At 43.0% G+C, this 22,374-nt stretch overlaps 1 protein-coding gene across 3 annotated transcripts in view; it reads left to right on the forward strand.

The window, feature by feature from the left end:
• LOC120931216 (AP-3 complex subunit sigma-2) overlaps positions 1 to 22,374 on the forward strand; it is a 96,734-nt gene that overhangs the window by 43,370 nt on the left and 30,990 nt on the right. For all 3 annotated transcript variants that reach the window (XM_040342450.1, XM_040342448.1, XM_040342451.1), the window contains exon 4: positions 8,536 to 8,607. In XM_040342450.1, coding sequence (XP_040198384.1) covers positions 8,536 to 8,607 — 72 coding nt within the window. The remainder of the gene's footprint in view (positions 1 to 8,535; positions 8,608 to 22,374) is intronic.

The raw sequence follows: 22,374 nt of genomic DNA on the forward strand, positions 1-22,374 counted from the left end.
TGGACCAGTAAGTGTCCTTCTAGTAAAAGCCAGCACCTACAGTATTTGTAGCTGCTCACTTTAAATTTTTTTGTGGATGACTGAAGCTCCTCCTTAAAGGGCTTGTAAAGGTAAAAGTTTTTTCACCTTAATGCATCTTATGCATTAAGGTGAAAAAACTTCTCACAATACCCCCCCCCAGCCCCCCATTATACTTACCTGAGCCCTCGAAAGTCCCGCGCTCGTCCGCGTAATTTTTCTTGTTGCTCACCCTGCCCGTTAATTGGGTAGAGTGGATGGATTGAAAGCAGCGCAGCCATAGGCTTGCGCTGCTGTCAATCGCATCCATTCATGCGGCGCGCCGGGGGGGGGCGGGCCGAGTGATAGTTAGCGGCTATTGCCGCTGGCTGTATCACGGCCGCAAGGACTCCACACCATGCGAGCTCTCTTGCATTAAGGTGTGGAGTGCTTGCCTGGAGAAGCCGAGACAGCCGCCGAGGGACCCCAGAAGCAAAACGAGCTGCACAGTGGAGGCAAGTTTAACATGTTTGTTATTTATAAAAAAAAATGTTTTCCTTTTACTGATCCTTTAACCACTTAAGGACCGCCTCAGGCCGATATACGTCAGAAGGGCACGGCTGGGCACAATCACGTACCTGTAGATCCTCTTTAAGAGCCCAGCCGTGGGGTCGCCTGCACGCTCGCGACCCGGTCCGAAGCTCCGTGACCATACCCGATCGCCGCCGGTGTCCCGCGATTGGTCACAGGAGCTGAAGAACTGGGAGAGGTGTGTGTGTGTAAACACACCTTCCCCGTTCTTCATTGTGGCAATGTCAGTGATTGTCTGTTCCCTGATATAGGGAAAGACGATCCCTAACATCACACGTCCAGCCCTTCCCCCCTACAGTTAGAAACGCATATGAGGTCACACTTAACCCCTACAGCGCCCCCTAGTGGTTAACTCCTTCACTGCATTGTCATTTTCACAGTAATCAGTGCATTTTTATAGCACTTTTCGCTGTGAAAATGACAATGGTCCCAAAAATGTGTCAAAATTGTCCGATGTGTCCGCCATAATGTCGCAGTCACGAAAAAGATCGCTGCCATTAGTAGCAAAAAAAATATTAATGAAAATGCCATAAAACTATCCCCTATTTTGTAAACGTTATAAATTTTGCGCTAACCAAACGATAAACGCTTATCGCGTTTTTTTTTTTTTTTTTTACCAAAAAGTAGTAGAAAAATACGTATTTGCCTAAATTGAGGAAAAAATATTTTATCTTTTTTTGGGGGATATTTATTATAACAAAATAAAAAAAATATTGTATTTTTTTTTTTCAAAATTGTCGCTCCTATTTTTGTTTATAGCGAAAAAATTTAAAACCGCAGAGGTGATCAAATACCACAAAAAGAAAGCTCTATTTGTGGGGAAAAAAAAGGATGCCAATTTTGTTTAGAAGCCACGTTGCACGACCACGCAGTTGTCCGTGCCGAATCGCAAAAAGGGGCAAGGTCCTTAACCTGCACAATGGTCTGGGTCTTAAGTGGTTAAAGACTCCACATGGCATCTCCCTTAGGGCCCTTTCACACGTATGGACCGTATGTCCGCATTTTCATCCGTCCGTTGTGGATGAAAACGGAACATACATGGGTCCCTATGTGATTACGGGTGACCATCCGCTGACACCCGTAATTGTCCGCCTCTGCAAAGATCCGCATTTTCGGACGGAAGAAAATCCAATTTTTCTTCCGTCTGCTGGATCGGATGAACACGGACATACGGTCCGTGTTCATCCGATCCCCCATAGGGGAGAGCGGAGGAAGGACAGGGCGGTCCCTGCACAGTGTGCGGGGACCGCCCTGTCAGCTGCCAGCTCAGCGGGGATTTTACGGAGGATCCCCGCTGAGCTTTTGCGGACACACGTTGGCGGATCATTACTGTGTGAAAGGGCCCTTATGAAAATATATTTATTGCAGCGATTTGGGATAAAACCCTAAAAAAAAAAAAAAGTGTTGGTTTTTATTCCATAAACGACCAGATTAAATCTGGTCGTTTTCAGAACCCCTGAAGAAGCCGATTACGGCGAAATATATTGGGTTAATAAAAACATCTCAAACTAACCAGCTGTTCAACTTGGGGAATTCCAGCAACCCGAATATCCAAGTTCTGACAAAAACTGTTTTTAAATTGTGTATCATGTGCTGCATGAATTTCAAATCTTGATATTTTAATAAATTATTAAAAATGTATTTATGATACTGTAGAACTTATTCTATTTAGCACCGTCAACATCCCATTCTTCCCTTTGTTCTCATTTGTTATACCCAGGGATGAGGTGCGATTTGTATATTTGAGATTGATTGGATCATACCCCTTTTTCCAACTATTCATTTTCACACGTCATGCGACATGAGCTCCCAATGTCGGACCAGTGTGAACCCAGCCTGAAAGTCGTATGCCTGTCTTGTCGTATCGGTGTGAACCCAGCCTCAGGCGTCGGATCGCCCGTTTTGCCTGATCCAACATTGGCATGCGACTGATAATCTTGAGGGGGTGGGCATGGGTTCCCCCTCCAAGAGCATACCAGGCCCTTCGGGCTGGTATGTATTTTAGGTGGAACCCCCTACGCCGAAAAAACAGTGTGGGGGGTCCCCCAAAATCCATACCAGACCCTTATCCGAGCACGCAGCCTGGCCAGTCAGGAAAGGGGGTGGGGACGAGTGAGCAGTACCAGGCCGCATGCCCTCACCCTGTGCCCCCCACCCCAAAGCACCTTGTCCCCATGTTGATGAGGACATGGGCCTCTTCCTGACAACCCTGGCCGTTGGTTGTCGGGGTCTGCGGGCGGGCTTATTGGAATTTGGGGCCCCCAGATCCCGGATCCCCATCCTATGTGAATGAGTATGGGGTACATTGTAGCCATTCACCTGGAATAAAAAGGGGGAGGAATCCGTTTAGTGAAAGTTACATTTCTGGGTCGAACTCCGCTTTAAATCAAGCCTTTTTACTAGTGATTTAAATCTACTTGACTTAAATCAAATCCACCCTGGGCAGAGGTGATTGAAGTTTTATCATTCACAGATTCTTATGAATGAATGACACATCTGTGTGGGCAGAGCCCCACCCAACCACGCAGATTTTCAGTTGTGACAGTGGCTGCATGGAAAATAAACCTCATCCACTGTCACAGTAGGGGATTGGGGGGTGAGCGGGATGGTGGGTTGCTGTCTAGTAACATGTTACATATTACAACCCTAGTTAGGGTGTAACATGTTACTAAAGGTGAACTTCTACTTTAATCCCAAGTCTTATCAATTTTGTTTTAAAGCCTTGTTTATGTGAATAGTTTGTAGTTATCTATATATAGGTCAACATTTTTAGTTATCTTATAGGAGCTTGGAAAGCACTGACGCTCTTCAATAGGCATTGGAAGCAAGCAATCGCATGACCCAAGTGTGGATCGGTTATTATACAGAGCAAAAAGATACTTTTATTACTCAAGACGATATCAGAATTAAGTAACACTGGTGTAATCTGTGTCAATTTTTTATTTTACTGAAATGTCCACTTTTAAAAAAAGTAAAGAGTTTTCAGGTGCGCAAGTCTTCACAGGGGAATTGTCTGATATCACGGTGATAACTGCTGGTATCAAAGTAATTACGGTACTAATCTTTAACAGTGACCTATTGATCGAAACCAATGTCTTAAAGTATATCTTCCTTCAGTTCCCGTGAAATATCTACTGCTTATCAGACGGCAGTTAAGTTTATATCACTAAAAAGATTATTATTATTTCCTTCACAACATCATGAGGTTCATGCCAGAATCCTGACCTTTTTCCTTCTTGACGAGTAGTTTCAATATTTAGGTGTGACTTGGGAAGTGTCAGGTGCTTGGGTTGTTACATTGATGAGATTACTTTTGACAGTCTAGCGATTTAGAAAAAAAAATTCACTTAATTTGTTGCTCAGGGACTTAATTGGCACATTGAGATTACGAAAGGCACCTGTTTAAGTGTGCCAAACCAAAAAATATTTTAGTAACCAGTCAAACCTCTTCCTCTACTTTTTCTGTACAGGAAACTAATCCTTTCAGGCTTTATTTGAGAAACCAACCAAAAAAAGAGAAACATTATTATCTCTATCTCTATCTCTATCTCTATCTTCTCTTACTGCAATTAACACAATGCTGAGAAACTGTTTGTATACATTTTTTAACACATCAGTGCCTATATTACTTAACCACTTGAGACCCGCGCTGTAGATGAAAGACGTCCACAGCGCAGCTCTCAAGTGCCGGGTGGACGTCCTGTTGTTTACATTCCCCGTGCGCGCCGCTAGGGGCGCGCAGCGGAAAAACTGTGGTTGGCGCATTGCTGGGGAGCCGATGCGAGTGCCTGGCGGCCGCGATGTCCGCCAAGTACCCGCGAACGGCGGCGACAGCAGGGACGTGGAGCTCTGTGTGTAAACACAGAGCTCCACGTCCTGTCAGGGAGAGACACAGCATCAGCATCGGTCACCTCCCCCAGTCAGTCCCCCTCCACACACAGTTAGAACACACCCAGGGAATACATTTAACCCCTTCCTCACCCCCTTCCCTGCCAGTCACATTTTATACAGTAATTAGTGCATTTTTATAGCACTGATCGCTGTATAAATGTGAATAGTCCCAAAATTGTGTCAAAGGTGTCCGATATGTCCGCCGCAATATCGCAGGCCTGACAAAAAAAATCGCAGATCGCCGCCATTACTAGTAAAAAAATAAAATAAATCATAAGTCTATCCCCTATTTTGTAGGCGCTATAACTTTTGCGCAAACCAATCAATATAGGCTTATTGCGATTTTTTTTTTTTAATTTAACAAAAATATGTAGAAGAATGCGTTTTTTGGCCTAAACCGAGGGAAAAAAAAATTGGGATATTATAACAAAAGTAAAAAATTGTGTTTTTTGTTTTTCAAAATTTTCTGTCTTTTTTTTGTATATAGCACAAAAAAATAAAAACCGCAGAGGTGATCATATACCACCAAAAAAAAGCTCTATTTGTGCGAAAAAAACGATAAAAATATAATTTGGGTACAGTGTTGTATGACCGCGCAATTGTCATTCAAAATGCGTCAAAGCTGAAAATTGGTCTGGGCACGAAGGGGGTTTAAGTGCCCAGTAATTAAAGCGGGAGTTCACCCATTTATAAAAAAATTTCCCTTTTCCCCTTAGATTCCTGCTCGTTCGGTCTAGGGGAATCGGATATTTGTATTAAAATATGATCCGTACTTACCCGTTTTCGAGATGCATCATCTTCTTCCGTCGCTTCCGGGTATGGGTCTTCGGGAGCGGGCGTTCCTTCTTGATTGACAGTCTTCCGAGAGGCTTCTGACGGTCGCATCCATCGCGTCACTCGTAGCCGAAAGAAGCCGAACGTCGGTGCGGCTCTATACTGCGCCTGCGCACCGACGTTCGGCTTCTTTCGGAAAATCGTGACGCGATGGATGCGACCATCGGAAGCCTCTCGGGAAGACTGTCAATCAAGAAGGAACGCCCATTCCCGCAGCCCATACCCGGAAGCGACGGAGAGGATGCATCTCGTAAACGGGTAAGTACGGATCATATTTTTAAAAAAATAGCCGATTCCCCTAGACAAAACGAGCATGAAGCTAAGGCTAAAAAGTGCCCTCTAAGGGTGAACCACTGCTTTAAGTGGTTAAGCTAAAACATACAGGGGCAGATCCACATACATTTGCGGCGGCCGCAGCGTATGCAAGATACGCTACGCCGCTGTAACTTACTTTGATTTTGTTTGAATCCTCAACGAATCCGCGCCATAAGTTGCGGCGTAGCGTATCTCTCGCGGCGTTAGGGCGCGGAATTCAAATTCGGCGAGTAGGGGGCGTGTTTCATTTAAATGAAGCGCGTCCCTGCGCCGAACGAACGGCGCATGCGCCGTCCGTAAAAACTCCCAGGGTGCATTGCTCCAAATGACGTCGCAAGGACGTCATTGATTTCGACGGGAACCTAAATGGCGTCCAGCCCCATTCACGGACGACTTGCGCAAACGACGTAAAAATTGTAAAATTAGACGCGGGAACGACAGCCATACTTAACATTGAGTACGCCACCATATAGCAGCTTTAACTATACGCCGGAAAAAAACTAACGTAAACGACGTAAAAAAATGCGACGGCAGATCGTACGTTCGTGGATCGTCGGAAATGGCTAATTTGCATACTCGACGCGGAATGCGACGGGAACGCCACCTAGCGGCCGCAGAAAAATTGCATCTAAGATCCGACGGCGTACTAAGGCATACGCCTGTCGGATCTAACACAGATGCCGTTGTATCTTGTTTTGTGGATACCAAAACAAAGATACAACGCGGAAAATTTGAAATTACGCGGCGTATCAACAGATACGCCAGCGTAATTTCTTTGAGGATCTGCCCCACTGTGTGTGTGTGTATGTGTATGTATGTATGTATGTATGTATGTATGTATGTATATGTGTGTGTGTGTGTGTGTGTGTATATTTATTATTATTATTATTATTCTGTGTGTGTGTGTGTGTGTGTGTGTGTGTGTGTATGTATATGTATATATATATATATATATATATATATATATATATATATATATATATATGTATATATATGTATATATATATATATATATATATATATATATATGTATATATATATATATATATATGTGTGTATATATATATATATATATATATATATATATATATATATATATATATTAGTATAGTGTGTGTGTGTGTGTGTGTGTGTGTTTTAGTGCTGTATGTATCTCAGAGGGAAAACCTTGTTACTTACAGGTTGTCAAAAGCCATAAGGACACCTCTGAAGGTTGGACAGAAAGTGGCTTAATCATTACATCAACATCAGTGTTGCCCGGTGTTTTAGAGCAGGGGGTTGTAAAGTGAATATTGCTGGGCATGGAGATTTACATTCTTGTATTTGAAAAACAAGTTTTGAATGTGCTTATTAACTTATTACAAAGGTATTTTCCAAACCAAAGATATGTAAATGGGACTTTAAATGTACATTCTAGGGTATATTCATCTCGTATAGTATAAAAGTACAACAATTGTATTCAATATCATATTGGTTACAAGACAAAATTTTAAAACGTATTCACAAGAGGCAGCCACATAGATGTTTGTCTTGGTTTTGGGATCCAGGTGTTTTGGCCAATGCGTGTCATGAGTCGGTGTTAAAAAATACCCTAAAATGTACATTTAAAGTCCCATCTGCATATCTTTGGTTTGGAATACTTGACTTTGGGGACGGTATTCTCCTAAGGGTAGATCACATATTGCACTTTATCCCCCACACACTTCATTCCTTTAATACTGTAGGATTTTTTTGCCCCATGTCTATTGCCCTTTTAGGAGCTCTGTTCTTTGTATTCCCTACATCTACACAAGTTGTAGATGCAGAAGCACATCCAATGTTCATGCTTCCTTTGGTGATATTCATTCTGTCCTACAGCGGCTTTGACAGGGCCTCTTAAAGGGGTTGTAAAGGTACAATTTTGTTTCCCTAAATAGCTTCCTTTACCTTAGTGCAGTCCTCCTTCACTTACCTCATCCTTCCATTTTGCTTTTAAATGTCCTTATTACTTCTGAGAAATCCTCACTTCCTGTTCTTCTGTCTGTAACTACACACAGTAATGCAAGGCTTTCTTCCTGGTGTGGAGTGTTGTGCTTGCCCCCTCCCTTGGACTACGGGAGAGTCAGGACGCTCTCTATGTTGCAGATAGAGAAAGGAGCTGTGTGTTAGTGGGCGTCCTGACTCCCGTGGGCGTTGCAGCATAGTTATTTTTTTTTTTAATAAATCCTGTGTAATTTTTCACAACATTTCAGTGCCAGCCACCTGTCTGTGCCACCTATCAAATGCCATCTATATATAATTGTTTTGAAATTTGTTTTGCGCTTTATCTGATGTGAAGAAAATTCCAATTTCCTGTCCTGACAGACATGGCTGTGCTGTGTGGCAAAGCTGTGTAAATCTCAGGACTGGATCAATCTTTTTTAGCTGGTAAAGCAGCTCCCATAAATGCACTTCAATCATCCGCCCATCCTGCATCCAAAGAACCTGTTTCTCTCATAGAAATTGTAGTGTGGATTCTATGAATGAAGCGGCAGGCCGGCGAGGGTCGAGCATAGCCAGACTCTCTTGATATGAGCCTGTGACAGCGCCTTGGTTCTACTAACCCCCGCCGCACCAGAACATTGTGGGTTGGGTTGCATGGATGGATGAAAATTTCTGCGAATCGAAGAGGAATCGGCACAATGAACACTTTCTACTGTAAGTTATGTCCTTTGTGCTGATGTTTTTGTTTAATTTTAGCGTTTGCTTCTTTTTCCCCAAATTTCTCCTTTGCAATGAAAAGCATTCAAAACGGCAAGTTTGGCCAACGTTTTTATTTTTACTTTGCCGCCTTTACGGGCACAAGTCTGATTTTTGGCTTTAGGCGCAGAAAATTGAATGGTTTTGCACTCTCATGAAACATATATATTTTTTTTGCTTTGCTTCTAGGTTTTCGTGGAGACGTTGGATAAATGTTTTGAAAATGTATGTGAACTGGACTTGATCTTTAATGTGGATAAGGTGAGTCGGAGAGGATGCTCTCTATTTTATGGTTCTAAATCTATTATATTGACTGAGAGTGTGTTAGCGTGTCTGTTCTGAATTTCCAAATCTTTGTGCATGGCTGTGGTGGCCTCACGTATCACGTTTATTAAAAAATAATATATATAGATATATATAGAAATTTTGGTTAAAGACATTTTGTTAAAATCAGTATTTGCTAGAAAATTACTTAGAACCCCCAAACATATTATTATTTTTATATACCTTGTATACTCGAGTATAAGCCGAGGCACCTAATTTTACCACAAAAACTGGGAACATTTATTAACTCGTCCATCTGCATGCCTCACTGTGCCCATGCCTAGACTTATGTTTAAAATGGGAAAAATCAGTGCTCCCCGGCCGTAGGTCCCCCGGACAACAAACTTTGCACACTTGTAGAGGAAGAGTGGGGCTATATGTGGGCCGGTACCAGGTCCCCAAAGTCCGGAAAATCAGACGGAAAAAGGTGACTCGAGTATAAGCCGAGGGGGGGCATTTTCAGCACCAAAAAATGTGCTGAAAAACTCGGCTTATACGCAAAAAAAAAAATATATATATAATTTTTTCTTTAGCAAAGACCCTGGCGGTCATTGTAATATTTCATGTCACACTGTATTTGCGCAGCAGTCTTTCAAATGCAATTTTTTGGGGGAAATAATACACTTTTATGAACTTAAAAATAAAAACGAAACCGTAAAGTTAGCCCATTTTTTTGGTATATGTGAAAGATGATGTTACGCCAAGTAAATAAATATTTAACGTCTTGCGTTTAAAATCATACTTAAAGGGTTTGTAAAGGAATTTTTTTTTTTATCTTAATAGCTTCCTTTACCTTAATGCAGTGCTGTTTTCATGTCCTCGTTGTTCGTTTTTGCTCTCAAGTTGCTGTAATTCTTCTCTGATCTCCACACTTCCTGGTTGTCTGTTTCCTGATGACCACAGTACTGGGAGCTTTCTCTCTGTGGTCACTATTCAAGGAGGTGTGATTACTGTGTGTCTAAAACCCCACAGCACCAATCGGTTTCGTTTTTTAAACCATCACTGCCCTGTATTGGCTCTGTGTCTCTGTACAGCACAGAGGCAGGAAACAACATGCAAAAACAAAACTAGAAACTGCAGGTACATTATATGATTGATTTTTATCTATTTTTAATCGTTTTTAAAAGGAATCAGTTAACTATTATGTCTCTATACCCTGTAAACAGTCATTTCAGCATAATGTTTTATTTTTATTTACAACTTCTTTTAAAAATCTCTATAGGCGACACTTTAAACATTTTTAACGGTTACAGAGGAGATCTTGTGCTAGAATTATTGCTCTCACTCTATCGATTGTGGCGATACCTCACATGTGTGGTTTGAACACGCTTCTTCTTCTTCTTCCCCCAAATCTTTCCTTTGCGATGAAAAGCATATAAAACACCAAGTTTGTCACTTTTAAGGGCACAAGTCTGATTATTGGAGGAGAGCAGGCAGCATAACTGGAAAACTGGCCACGCTGAGCTTAATAGGGACTGGTAGGAACACCAGGTATTTCACACAAAGGAAGCAAAATAAAGTACATGATACAGCAGCCACATATCGGGAATATGAAATGTTAGATTTACATATTCTTTAATGCAATAATAGAACTGACTTGTTAATGTCTCAAAGTAGCCATTATTTATGTTTACAGGGGAAATTAAATTGAAGATCGTAAATGTATATATGCTTGGTGACAAAGGCACAAAACATTGTATCAACTGCACACACCTTAAAAGGGTATTTTGTGATGGTTAATGTTAATTTTTTTTTACTACATGGGAAAATAAACATTCCACATGGCCATCCAACAGAAACCTTAAAGTGGAGTTCCACCCAAAAATGGAACTTCCACTTTTTGGATCCCCCCTCCAGTGTCACATTTGCCACCTTTCCGGGGGGAGTAGATACCTGTGTAATGCAGGTATTTGCTCCCACTTAATGGCATAGATCACTGCGGTGATCGCGGTGACCTATGTCATATCCGGCGCCTACACTGTCCTCTCCCACTGTCTTCTGGGAAACACACAGGTCCCAGAACATGGCGGGGACCAGTGAAGACGCGCAGTGCGACTCGTACATGTGTAGTAGGGAACCGGGAAGTGAAGCCGCAAGGCTTCACTTCCTGATTCCCTCACCCAGGATGGCGGCGGGGCAGCCAAGAGCCGAGCGATCGGCTTTGGTTGCTGACATCGTGGGCACCCTGGTCAGGTAAGTGTCCATTTATTAAAAGTCAGCAGCTGCAGTATTTGTAGCTTCTGGCTTTAAAAAAAAAAAATCATCATTAGTCATTTAGGTCAACATTGGATCATTCAGAGATCCTCACTGAACTGGAGAGAGTTTGCTGCACTGAAAGTAAAGGGGCTGAATAATTTTGCACGCCCAATTTTTCAGTTTTTTATTTGTTAAAAACGTTTGAAATATCCAATAAATTTCGTTCCACTTCATGATTGTGTCCCACTTGTTGATTCTTCAAAAAAATACAGTTTTCTTTCAATCTTCTTTTATTTGATTTTAAATAGCAGAACAAAAATACACAGAAACCTAGGAGGCATTCCTCTGGTTTAAATCAGTCAACTCATATATAACAGGATTATCTACCTGGCAATTCAGACAATAAAACAAAAGAAAATGGTTCACTCTTCACCCTGTTATTCCTGTCCTTCTCCATATATGAACGGGGATCGGGGAAAGAGAAAAAAAAGCCCGTAATACACTGCATTAATTCTCTCTTATGCTAATTCCCTTCCCCACTACCCCAGGTCTACTTCATTAATCCACTCCCCTGGTACCATTTTGCCTCCATACCCTTTTGCCCCCATCCCATCGGGAAGTCCATGTCCCGTCGAGATTGGGGCAAGTAATCTGTCCCTCTCTGCCTTACCTCCCCTATATCCCCCCATCTATAACATAACCCAAAAAACAAAATCCAAGCAAACAGACACAAAAAAAAAAAAAAAAAGAATAAAAATAAAAAGGGAAAAGAAAAAACGACCCCCCCCCCCAAACCTCCCCGTGTCCCCTTCTTCCCTCAGTCCGCGTCTATCAAGGCCTTTCCCTCCTCTGAGTATCTAAATACATTCCACTCCGCCCACATTTCCAAGTATACCTTCCGTTTTTGCCTTGAGGTCCATACCAGGTCCTCCATTCTGTTCAGGTCTTCCACTGTATTGAGCCACATCCTTATAGTTGGAGGCTGTGTTTGCTTCCACATCCCTGGGATGCATGCTCGGGCTGCATTTAAAAGATGACACACCATCGTTTTCCTATATCTCCTTACTGACATCTCCGTATCTTGCAACATAAAGAAAGACCACTCGTCTGGTAATTGTTCCCCGCTAAATCTTTGCGTTATTTCTCGGACCCTGCTCCAGAATCTTAAAATCCTGGGGCAGGCCCAGAAGATATGCATTAGGGTTCCTCCTCTCTTCCCGCACCTTCAACATCTGTCTATCATATCTGGGTAACACTTATTCAATGCCTCCGGGCTCCGATACCACTGTGACAAAATTTTATAATTCATCTCTTGTGTCTTTACACACATGGATGATTCAAAAATATTCCGAATTATTTTGTTCTTTTGCTCTTCTGTGAAGGGTCTTCCCAATTCGCGCTCCCATTTATTAAAAAAAGGGGGTGTCTGAGACTCCTCCGTTGAGCTATTCAAAAGCTCACTAATTCTCGATAGAGAGTGCCGTAAAGTCCCCCCCCCCCCCCCACTACAATACCTCTCAAACCTTGTCAATCTTCGGCCGTATCTAGCTGGGGATTTCAGAGTATCAAGGTAATGTTGTAATTGTAACGACCGCCAAAAGTCAAGTTGATAGGGTAACTCACCCATTGTCATCTCCTGCCTAGTGATCCAAGCCCCCTCCCTCAGAAAGTGCGAAGCCTGGAACCGCCCCTGTTTTATTAATTTACTAAATGGTCCTTTCATCCAACCTGGTTTAAATTGTGGATTTCCCAGAATTGGGAAGAGCGGTGAATCCTCCGTTGACAGTGTCCCTCTGACGAATAACTTATGTGCCACCCGAAGTCGACACAATAACGCCGCCAGGTAATATCTATAAAGATCTGGGGCCGCTATTCCTCCGTCCCATTTAGCCAACGATATTATACGAGCCTTTATTCTTGGTCGTTTATTCACCCAAATAAATCTGTTAATAAGGGACTGTGCTTGTTTAAAAAAGGATTTTGGTATTGCAATCGGGAGGGTCTGAAAGAGGTACAGAAATTTAGGTAATATGCTCATTTTGATGATGCTGGATTCTTCCCTGAACCACGAATGGAACCCCCCTCTGCCATCCATCCAGGAGGGTCCGAGTTTTGGACAATAAGGGTAAGAAATTAAGTTTAAAAACTTGTGTTAGGTCCGCCGAGATGGATGTACCCAGATATGTAAGGGAGGTGTCCGACCATCTAAATCTAAACTTTGATTTCAATATCCTTAATTCTCTCCCTGGGATCGCCACTCCCTTCGCCTCCGATTTATCATAGTTAATCTTAAAATTTGACCACTCTCCATACACACTTAGTTCTTGTATCAGATTGGGAAGGGATTCCATCGGGCTGGTCAGGCTAAACATCATATCATCTGCATATGCTGAACATTTATATTCTGTACCTCCCAGAGACACCCCCTTGATACCAGGATTCAGCCGTATCCTGCTTAGGAGTGGCTCCACCGTCAGAGCGAACAATAGCGGCGATAAAGGACATCCCTTCCTTGTCCCATTAGAAAGTTTAAAAGGTGATGACAGTATTCCATTCACTCTGACCTGCGCCACTGGGTGTGTATAGTTACTTGCAATCCATTGCAGCATCTTTCTACCAAACCCCATGTGTCTTAACACTGCAAACATAAATTGCCAGTTTATCCGGTCAAATGCCTATTCTGCATTCATCCCTAAAAAGACACATGGGGTTCGTGAAGTACCCACCAGGTTGATCAGGTTCATAGTCTTGACCGTATTGTCTCGAGCCTCCCGCATCTGCACAAATCCCACCTGATCTTTGTGAACAAGTCCGGGTATGTTCTGCTGAACTCTCACCGCCAGAATCTTGGCAAAGAGCTTCAGATCTTCATTCAACAAAGAAATCGGTCTATAATTCCTGCATTGGGAGGGATCCTTTGCTTCCTTAGGAATAACTGCTATCACCGCTTTTAATGAGTCAGAATGAAATGTACCCGAGTCCCCTAGGGCGTTAAACATTTTTCTCATAAATGGGCCCAATTCTGGTAGAAAGGCTCTATAGTATTGAATGGTATACCCGTCCAGCCCGGGTGCTTTCCCCCCTTTCCCCTTTTTCACTGCCTCCTGTAGTTCTTCCATTGTAATGGGTTTTTCCATCTCTTGGCTCATTTCTGATGTTAAGCTCGGGATACCCGAGGATGCTATGTAATTACCCATTTCCGCCTGGTCCTGCGAGCTTATTTGCAAATTGTATAGAGAACTGTAGAAGTCTCCAAATCTCCCTGCTATCTCTCTAGGTAACGCAATTTTCTCTCCGCATATGCCCTGAATCATTGGAATATAAGTCTTGGTCTGTTGTTCTTTTAGCAAGCTTGCCAGTTGTTTTCCGCTCTTGTTCCCAAATTCATAGTTCTGCCTTCTACCGTTTTGTATTGCCCTTTTAGCTCTGTATAACAGTATTTCAGTTTTATATCTTTTATGTTTGAAGCCTGAAGCACTGTATACATACATACATACATATACATTATATATATATATATATATATATATATATAAACAAACACACACACACACGGGAATAGCTCATTAGTACACAGAATTTTGGAGTTCCCACCTGCTCTACCTCTGGCCCCCCTCTGAGTTCCTCCTAGCCGCCCCAGTTGCCCTGGAGGAAGGGACAGGACAAGATGCATTGGCATCCCACCCGCTACATGCGGCGGTCGGATTCCCTCAGGGAGCGATCCGGGACGACGATGCGGCTATTCGTTTATATTCGTTTATACCCGCTTTCCCGTGCTTCACTATGGCACTGCATCGATCGAGTCATCCCTTTTATAGGGAGACTCGATCGATGACGTCAGTCCTACAGCCACACCCCCCTACAGTTGTAAACACACGCTAGGTGAACACTAAATCCTACAGCGCCCCCTGTGGTTAACTCCCAAACTGCAACTGTCATTTTCACAATAAACAATGCAATTTAAATGCATTTTTTGCTGTGAAAATGACAATGGTCCCAAAAATGTGTCCAAATTGTCCGAAGTGTCCGCCATAATGTCGCAGTCACGAAAAAAATCGCTGATCGCCGCCATTAGTAGTAAAAAAAAAAAAAAAATTATAAAAATGCAATAAAACTATCCCCTATTTTGTAAACGCTATAAATTTTGCGCAAACCAATCGATTATACCAAAAATAAGTAGAAGAATACGTATCGGCCTAAACTGAGGGAAAAAAAATTATATATATATATGTTTTTTGGGGATATTTATTATAGCAAAAAGTAAAAAATATTGCATTTTTTTCAATATTGTCGCTCTATTTTTGTTTATAGCACAAAAAATAAAAACCGCAGAGGTGATCGAATACCACCAAAAGAAAGCTCTATTTGTGAGGAAAAAAGGACGGCAATTTTGTTTGGGAGCCACGTCGCACGACCGCGCAATTGTCTGTTAAAACGACACAGTGCCGAATTGTAAAAACCCCTTGGGTCATTTAGCTGCATATTGGTCCGGTCCTTAAGTGGTTAAAGATGGATATCTCGGTAACGGCAGCAGCTGCTGCCACAACCAAGATATTCATCTCTTCAGTGGGCGGTCCTGTCAACGATAACGGCGGTCTCCGCGGCGGATTCGCCGCGAGATCGCCGTTATCGGTGGCGGGAGAGGGGCCTCCCGCCGCTCTCCAGTGCCCTCCGCCGCTTACCGTAGCCGTCGGTAGCGGCGGAGGGGATCGGGTGGGCTCGGCTACTGACTGGGGACGCGAGTGAGGGGAAAATGTCCTTCACCCGTCCCCATAGCTCTGCTGGGCGGAAGTGACGTCAAAACGTCAGTCCCGCCCAGCCTCTTAAAGAAACATTTTTATTTATTTTTTGTCATTTGAAAAAAATGACAGTTTCAATTTTGTTTTTTTGCATTGAAGTCTAAATATGAGATCTGAGGTCTTTTTGACCCCAGATCTCATATTTAAGAGGACCTGTCATGTTTTTTTCTATTACAAGGGATGTTTACATTCCTTGTAATAGGAATAAAAGTGATAATTTATTTTTTATTTTTATTTCAGTGTTAAAAATTGTAAAATAAATAAAAATAAATACGAAAACAAAATTTTTTTTTTTTTAAAGCGCCCCGTCCCGACGAGCTCGCGCGCAGAAGCGAACGCATACGCGAGTAGCGCCCACATATGAAAACGGTGTTCAAACCACACAAGTGAGGTATCGCCGCGATCGTTGGAGCGAGAGCAATAATTCTAGCCCTAGACCTCCTCTGTAACTCAAAAAATGCAACCTGTAGAATTTTTTAAGCGTGACATGTTGGGTATCATTTTACTCGGCGTAACATTATCTTTCACAATATGTAAACAAATTGGGCCAAATTTATTGTTGTCCTATTTTTTTATTTAAAAAGGTGAATTTTTTCCAAAAAAAGTGTGCTTGCAAGACCGCTGCGCAAATGCGGTGTGACAAAAAGTATTGCAATGACTGCCATTTTATTCTCTAGGGTGTTGGAAAAAAAATATATACTGTTTGGGGGTTTTAAGTAATTTTATAGTAAAAAAAAAATGTTTTAGTCTCGTAAACACCGAATCTGAAAAACGGGCTCGGGGCTTAAGTGGTTAAAGAAACGCTTTAGCACAAGAGATAAAAGCTCTAAAATACCAGTAGGATGCCACTTGGAACACCTCCTGCCATAACCCTACTTCCTGTTAGTGGAAAATACACATAAACTACACTTAAAGGGGTTGTAAAGGTTATTTTATTTTTTTTTCCAAAAAGGTTCCTTTAAGCTAGTGCATTGTTGGTTCACTTACCTTTTCCTTCGATTTCCCTTCTAAATGTGTTTTCTTCCCCTCCCTTGGGACTACATCCCTGCGGGGAGACGCTGTGAACGTTCTCAGTGTCTGCCCACAGGGATGTAGTCCCAAGGGAGGGGGCGAGCATGCTGACTAACCCCCAGCCAAAAAGGCTTGGATGGGGGCAAGCTTACTGAGGAGGAACTGGAAGTGAGAAATTCAGACAAAGAAAAAAAAAACACATTTAGAAGGGAAATCGAAGGAAAAGGTAAGTGAACCCACAATGCACTAGCTTAAAGGAACCTATTTAGAAAATAAAAAACAAACCTTTACAACCCCTTTTAGTGTAGTTTATGTGTATTTTCCACTAACAGGAAGTAGGGTTATGGCAGGAAGTGTTCCAAGTGGTATCCTACTGGTATTTTAGAGCTTTTATCTCTTGTGCTAAAGATTTTCTTTAAGTTTGCTATTTAGTACTAGTAGAGCTGTTCATCTGCCCAGGTGCATAAAAGCATTTTCACGGCCCCCGGGAAGCTTGATAACATCAGTTTGCTTTTACAATTCTTTATTAAATTAAATATTTGTACATGATTAATTGGTGTTCATTGTGTATAGAACAATGGTACCTTTTTTTTGTGCACTTTTTTGAACTGCAGATCCGAGTCAACCAGCCTATTCAATCCTTCAGTAATTGACACTGGTTTAATCTCGGCTGTAGTCTGGCAGTGGGTATGCTGAAAAGTGCTTCACTTATGTCTGTTACACACCACAATTTTCTTTTCGTTCAGCCCAGCGGGTTGAGCGAAAAAACTGCACGCTCCGGTCGAAGCCGTTGTACTAACCATCCGATGTTCGTGCAGCGATCTCCCCGCTCAGCTAATGTGTTTTCCTTCACCCCCACCAGAACACTCCGGTCAGTGCTGTCAGCCATGGGCTGATCAGGAGGCGGTTGGCTGCTGGTCTTCCAGCATGTTTCGTCTGACAGAAGCCGGCTTCTGTCTGACCGGCTGCCATACACACAGGCCAAATGTCGGCAAATTTTTATTGAGCCAGCTGTCTTTATGACATTCGGGCCGTGCATACTAGGCTTAAAGTGAAATTCCACCCTCGTTCATCTGATACCTGGGGCTCCTACTTCCCCCGGCCGCCGGGCCAGTAGGAGAGAGGAGCGGCTTTGCGCATGATCAGTAGGGTTCCTGGCATGAAGCAGAAAGGCAATGGCAGGGGCAGTACCCGACAGCTGATGCCGACATGGCTGGACTCCAGGACAGGTAAGTGTCCTATTATTAAAAGTCAGTAGCTGCAGTATGTGTAGCTGCTGGTTTTTAAAACATGTTTTGGGGGGCAGAACACCGCTTTAAGGCTGCTTACGCACTGATTTGTTTTTCTTCCACTTTTTATTAACACAAAACATGTCACCATGTATTTCTATGGAACTTTTTACACTGATCTGTTGCGGGTCTGGTGCATTGTTTTTAGATTTTGCCTGCTGCGTTTTTGGTGCGGTTAAAAAAAAAAAGCGCACCAAAAATGCACCTTCCCTATAAAATGCATTGAAAACGTGACAAAAGTGCAAAAAAATTGCACCCATGTTGTTGTGTTTTTTCAGTTTGAGTCGCATGTCCTGTGAAAAATACACCGCAAATGTGGTGAAATCGGGGCAAAATGCTTGTCTATCGATTTAACTTGGGTACATTCAGCCTGCCCATACATGGTTGGAATCTTGGCTGGTTCCTGCTGAACTGGCCAAGATTTGAAATATCTATTACTGGCCTTACATATATTGGACAGGTCTATATAAATGAAAATTGTACACATTCAATATTCCACAACAAGGATTTATTCTCTGTAGATTGGTTTCTATTTTGGATTGTAGTGGTTTGTTTTTCTAACCGTTTTTATCATTTGTGACGACATTGCTTTGTATCGGAAAGATTGCGTTCTCCGGGTAATCCCATAACTCTACCTGCAAGCATCACTACAAGTACATCTTGGTATGTAACAAAGCAATAAAGCAATCTGATAAATATGATATAATAAACAGCAACCATTAGAAATGACACAGAAGGTGAAATACCATGTCAATTGCTTTATGTTGTGTGTTTTTTTTTTTTTTTTTTTTTTTTTTTTTTTATGGTGTGCTGTAATCGTTTTACCTCCTAAGATAATAAAAATAACAAAATGCATAGTCAGTAAAAAATCCTGTCCAGCATATTTTATATTGCCTTACTGTATATATTAATACTCATTTCAAAATTACATCTTTAACCACCTCAATGACAAAATCAAGGCTGCTGTTAGAAATCATGGGGCCCCCTTTGACCCCACCCGTTGCCTCGCCCATGGCCCCTCCCCAGACCCTTCCTTGAAACAAAGTGCAGGTTATGATCATCACCAGCATTTGACAACACACAAGCAGCGGTCAGCAGGTGCTTTATCGTGGTTCTGTTTGCCACATGGTTGTTGGGTGCTGACTATAAGACCCTTTTCACACTGGGGCGTTAGGTCCGTTAGCGGTAAAGCACCGCCCCGAAGATGCTGCTTGCAGGACTTTTTTCCCTGTCCAGCAGCTGTGTGAAAGCACTCAGGCTTTCACTCTGGGATGGCTTTAAAGGAGCCTTACAGGCGCTATTTTTTATCGCTAAAACGCCTGAAAAGCACCCCAGTGTGAAAGGGGTCTAAGAACCCCTTTCACACTGGGGCACGTTGGTGGTAAAGCGTCGCTAGTTTCCGCTGTGTGGACAGAAGCGGGCCCTTTTGACCCCAAAGTAAGTGTTAAAATCGCTGCTGCCGGAGCACTTTGAAGACGCCTCCGCAGCACTGCCCATTGATTTTAAAGGGCAGGGCATTTTGGTGTATGTATGTATGTGTGTGTGTGTGTGTGTGTGTGTGTGTGTGTGTGTGTGTGTATATATATCTATATAATCTAAAAATATATAAGTGCAGCGCAATAAAGTCTATGAATAGAAAACTGAAGATGACAACCAGTGATACAGCAAAAATCTTCAAACGAAAGTGATGTTTCCTCAACCAACAAAATAAATGTGTCCTTACCAGATGGGTTTGATCATTTGCATAACAAGTGGTCAAATCCGCTTGTTCTCGCCATGAGGGAGATATAGATGAATCCAGCAAAGTGGTAGATGATTCGGTCAGATATGGAATAACAATAAACACGATCTTAGTGTAGACTGTATTTTATTCCAAAGGACAAAAGCACAAAAGTTCACCATAAGCCACAATCCAATCTGGGTAAGTACAGAAATGTGGAAGTCCACCAGAGGACAAATAGCCAGTGCGGTGAATCGCAATAAAAACAAAACAGAGCCGCAGTAAACAGCCGCGAGCGGCAGTGAAAGGACGTGGGTGACGTCACGGCAAGAAGCTCCTCCCCCGTCCGTCCGTCCGTACGTACGTTACGTCCAATTGGATTTCGTCAGTGGTGGGTGGCTAAAGGTCGGTAAAGGTTTTATTGTAATAAAACCAACAAAAACATTAACAATAAAAAATGAAAGCAATTTCGGGAGTGGCGTACCAAGCCCTTGGCGTTTCGTCTGACTAGGACTTCTACTGGGGCATCTACCTGCTCCCCCATATTGCACATGTATTTTTAAGAAAAACACTCCAAGCTGGACTGGAAACTGGCCAATCGGACAAGTTTCACAGTGTTGATCTGTGATTGGAGGAGAGCCAACCGTATGGCCTGCTGGGCTCACAGCCTCCAAGCACAAACCAATCAAAATAAAACATTACGAGACCCCTCCCAGGTCAGCCATGACTCCTGTCTTGGACCCGGAATTAAATCTCCATTAAACCAATAACAAAACATTAAAAAAAGGCGGGAGGGGGCGGTAATACGCGGTGGTGAACACCCACATGGTTGCACCTCATACCGCATTGGCCGGGTCTTAGAAGCAAGTGGCCAATGAAAACACTCAATCTAAACCCTAGTGGGAACCCAATTGAATGAGCACTGGACAAAAAAAGGGGAGGAGAGGGGTGCGTTTGTGCTTGGAGGCTGTGAGCCCAGCAGGCTATACGGTTGGCTTTCCTCCAATCACAGTTCTACACTGTGAAACTTGTCTGATTGGCCAGTTTCCAGTTAAGCTTGGAGTGTTTTTCTTATAAATACATGTGCTATATGGGGGACCAGGTCCCCATATTGCTTTCCTTTTTTATTTTTAACTTGTGATCACTTTTATTGTTAGGTTTTATTGTAATAAAACCAACAAAAACATTTTGTTACAAATTTGACCTGCACCATTGGAGCACCGTTTTTTCTTTCTCCTTTCATGTTTTGTTGGAGTAAGTTTTTGGAGCTTTTCCGTCGTGCTTTACCAACTCCTTTAGGGGTTCTTTCCATCCCAAATCATCTCAATACCAGTTGGAAGCAGAGTGGATACCCTGAGAGCTCTGGTCTGTTCCACCTATCCAGGACACCATCCATCCAGTGTCTTCAGTCGAGGACTGTCGGGTCCTAACGGCCAAGTTCGTGGTTCCAACTACTCAGTCGCCAGACAAGTTAAGTCGATCTGTTTTGGGATTTCCCATGCCTACATGATCTACTGTCGCTGACAGGTAGATCCACTGGTTCTGGTAAGCGTATTCCATCTATCTCATACAGGTGAATGAAATGTTTTCCCCATGATGATTTACGTGGCTATATGTTTATTTTTTTCACTACCAATCCACATGTTTTATTGATGGACATTTTTATTTGTTTTTCATTTTTCTTTTTATATGTGGACTTATCGGCACCAGTGGCGGCTGGTGAAGTTTTAGGATGGGGGGGCGCAATACCCCGCCCTTCCACATTTGGTCCCTCCCACTTCTCATAAGCCACACCCCTTATAGAATCCACCACTCCGTCCCCTGTTTTCCACTTGCTTCCACTCAATGTCAGGAGTATACAGCTCAGCGTCACAGCACAGAGTATGCAGACATACTGCAGAAGATTACCAGAGACTGCGGACATACTGCAGGAGATTACCAGAGACTGCGGACATACTGCAGGAGATTACCAGAGACTGCGGACATACTGCAGGAGATTACCAGAGACTGCGGACATACTGCAAAAGATTACCAGAGACTGCGGACATACTGCACGAGATTACCAGAGACTGCGGACATACTGCACGAGATTACCAGAGACTGCGGACATACTGCACAAGATTACCAGAGACTGCGGACATACTGCACAAGATTACCAGAGACTGCGGACATACTGCAGGAGATTACCAGAGACTGCGGACATACTGCACAAGATTACCAGAGACTGCAGGAATTACTTGTCCTGCGACTTGGGACTTAAATGTTGCATGACAAGTCGTACCCCATGATTTCCAATGAGAACCGTTCATATCTGTCCGACTTCAAAGTAGTCCCTGCATTACTTTGGTCCCACATTGATGCAACTTGAGGTCCATAGACCTCCAGAATACACAGGCATTGCTTTAAAGCGGTTCTCCACCCTAAAGTGGAGTCCCGCTGATCGGAACCCTCCCCCCCTCCGGTGTCACATTTGACACCTTTCAGGGGGGAGGGGGGTGCAGACACCTGTCTAAAGACAGGTATTTGCACCCACTTCCGGCCACACTACGGGCGAAAGACGGGTTTTTCTGACTTCCCGTCTGTCGCCCGTTGTGTGCTGGGAACACTCGGCTCCCAGCACACAGCGTGTGAGCCAATCGGCGGGCGCAGCGCGACTCGCGCATGCGCCGTAGGGAACCGGGCAGTGAAG

The sequence above is a fragment of the Rana temporaria genome, chromosome 3, assembly GCF_905171775.1.
Source record: "Rana temporaria chromosome 3, aRanTem1.1, whole genome shotgun sequence".
In the NCBI taxonomy this organism is placed as follows: Eukaryota; Metazoa; Chordata; class Amphibia; order Anura; family Ranidae; genus Rana; species Rana temporaria.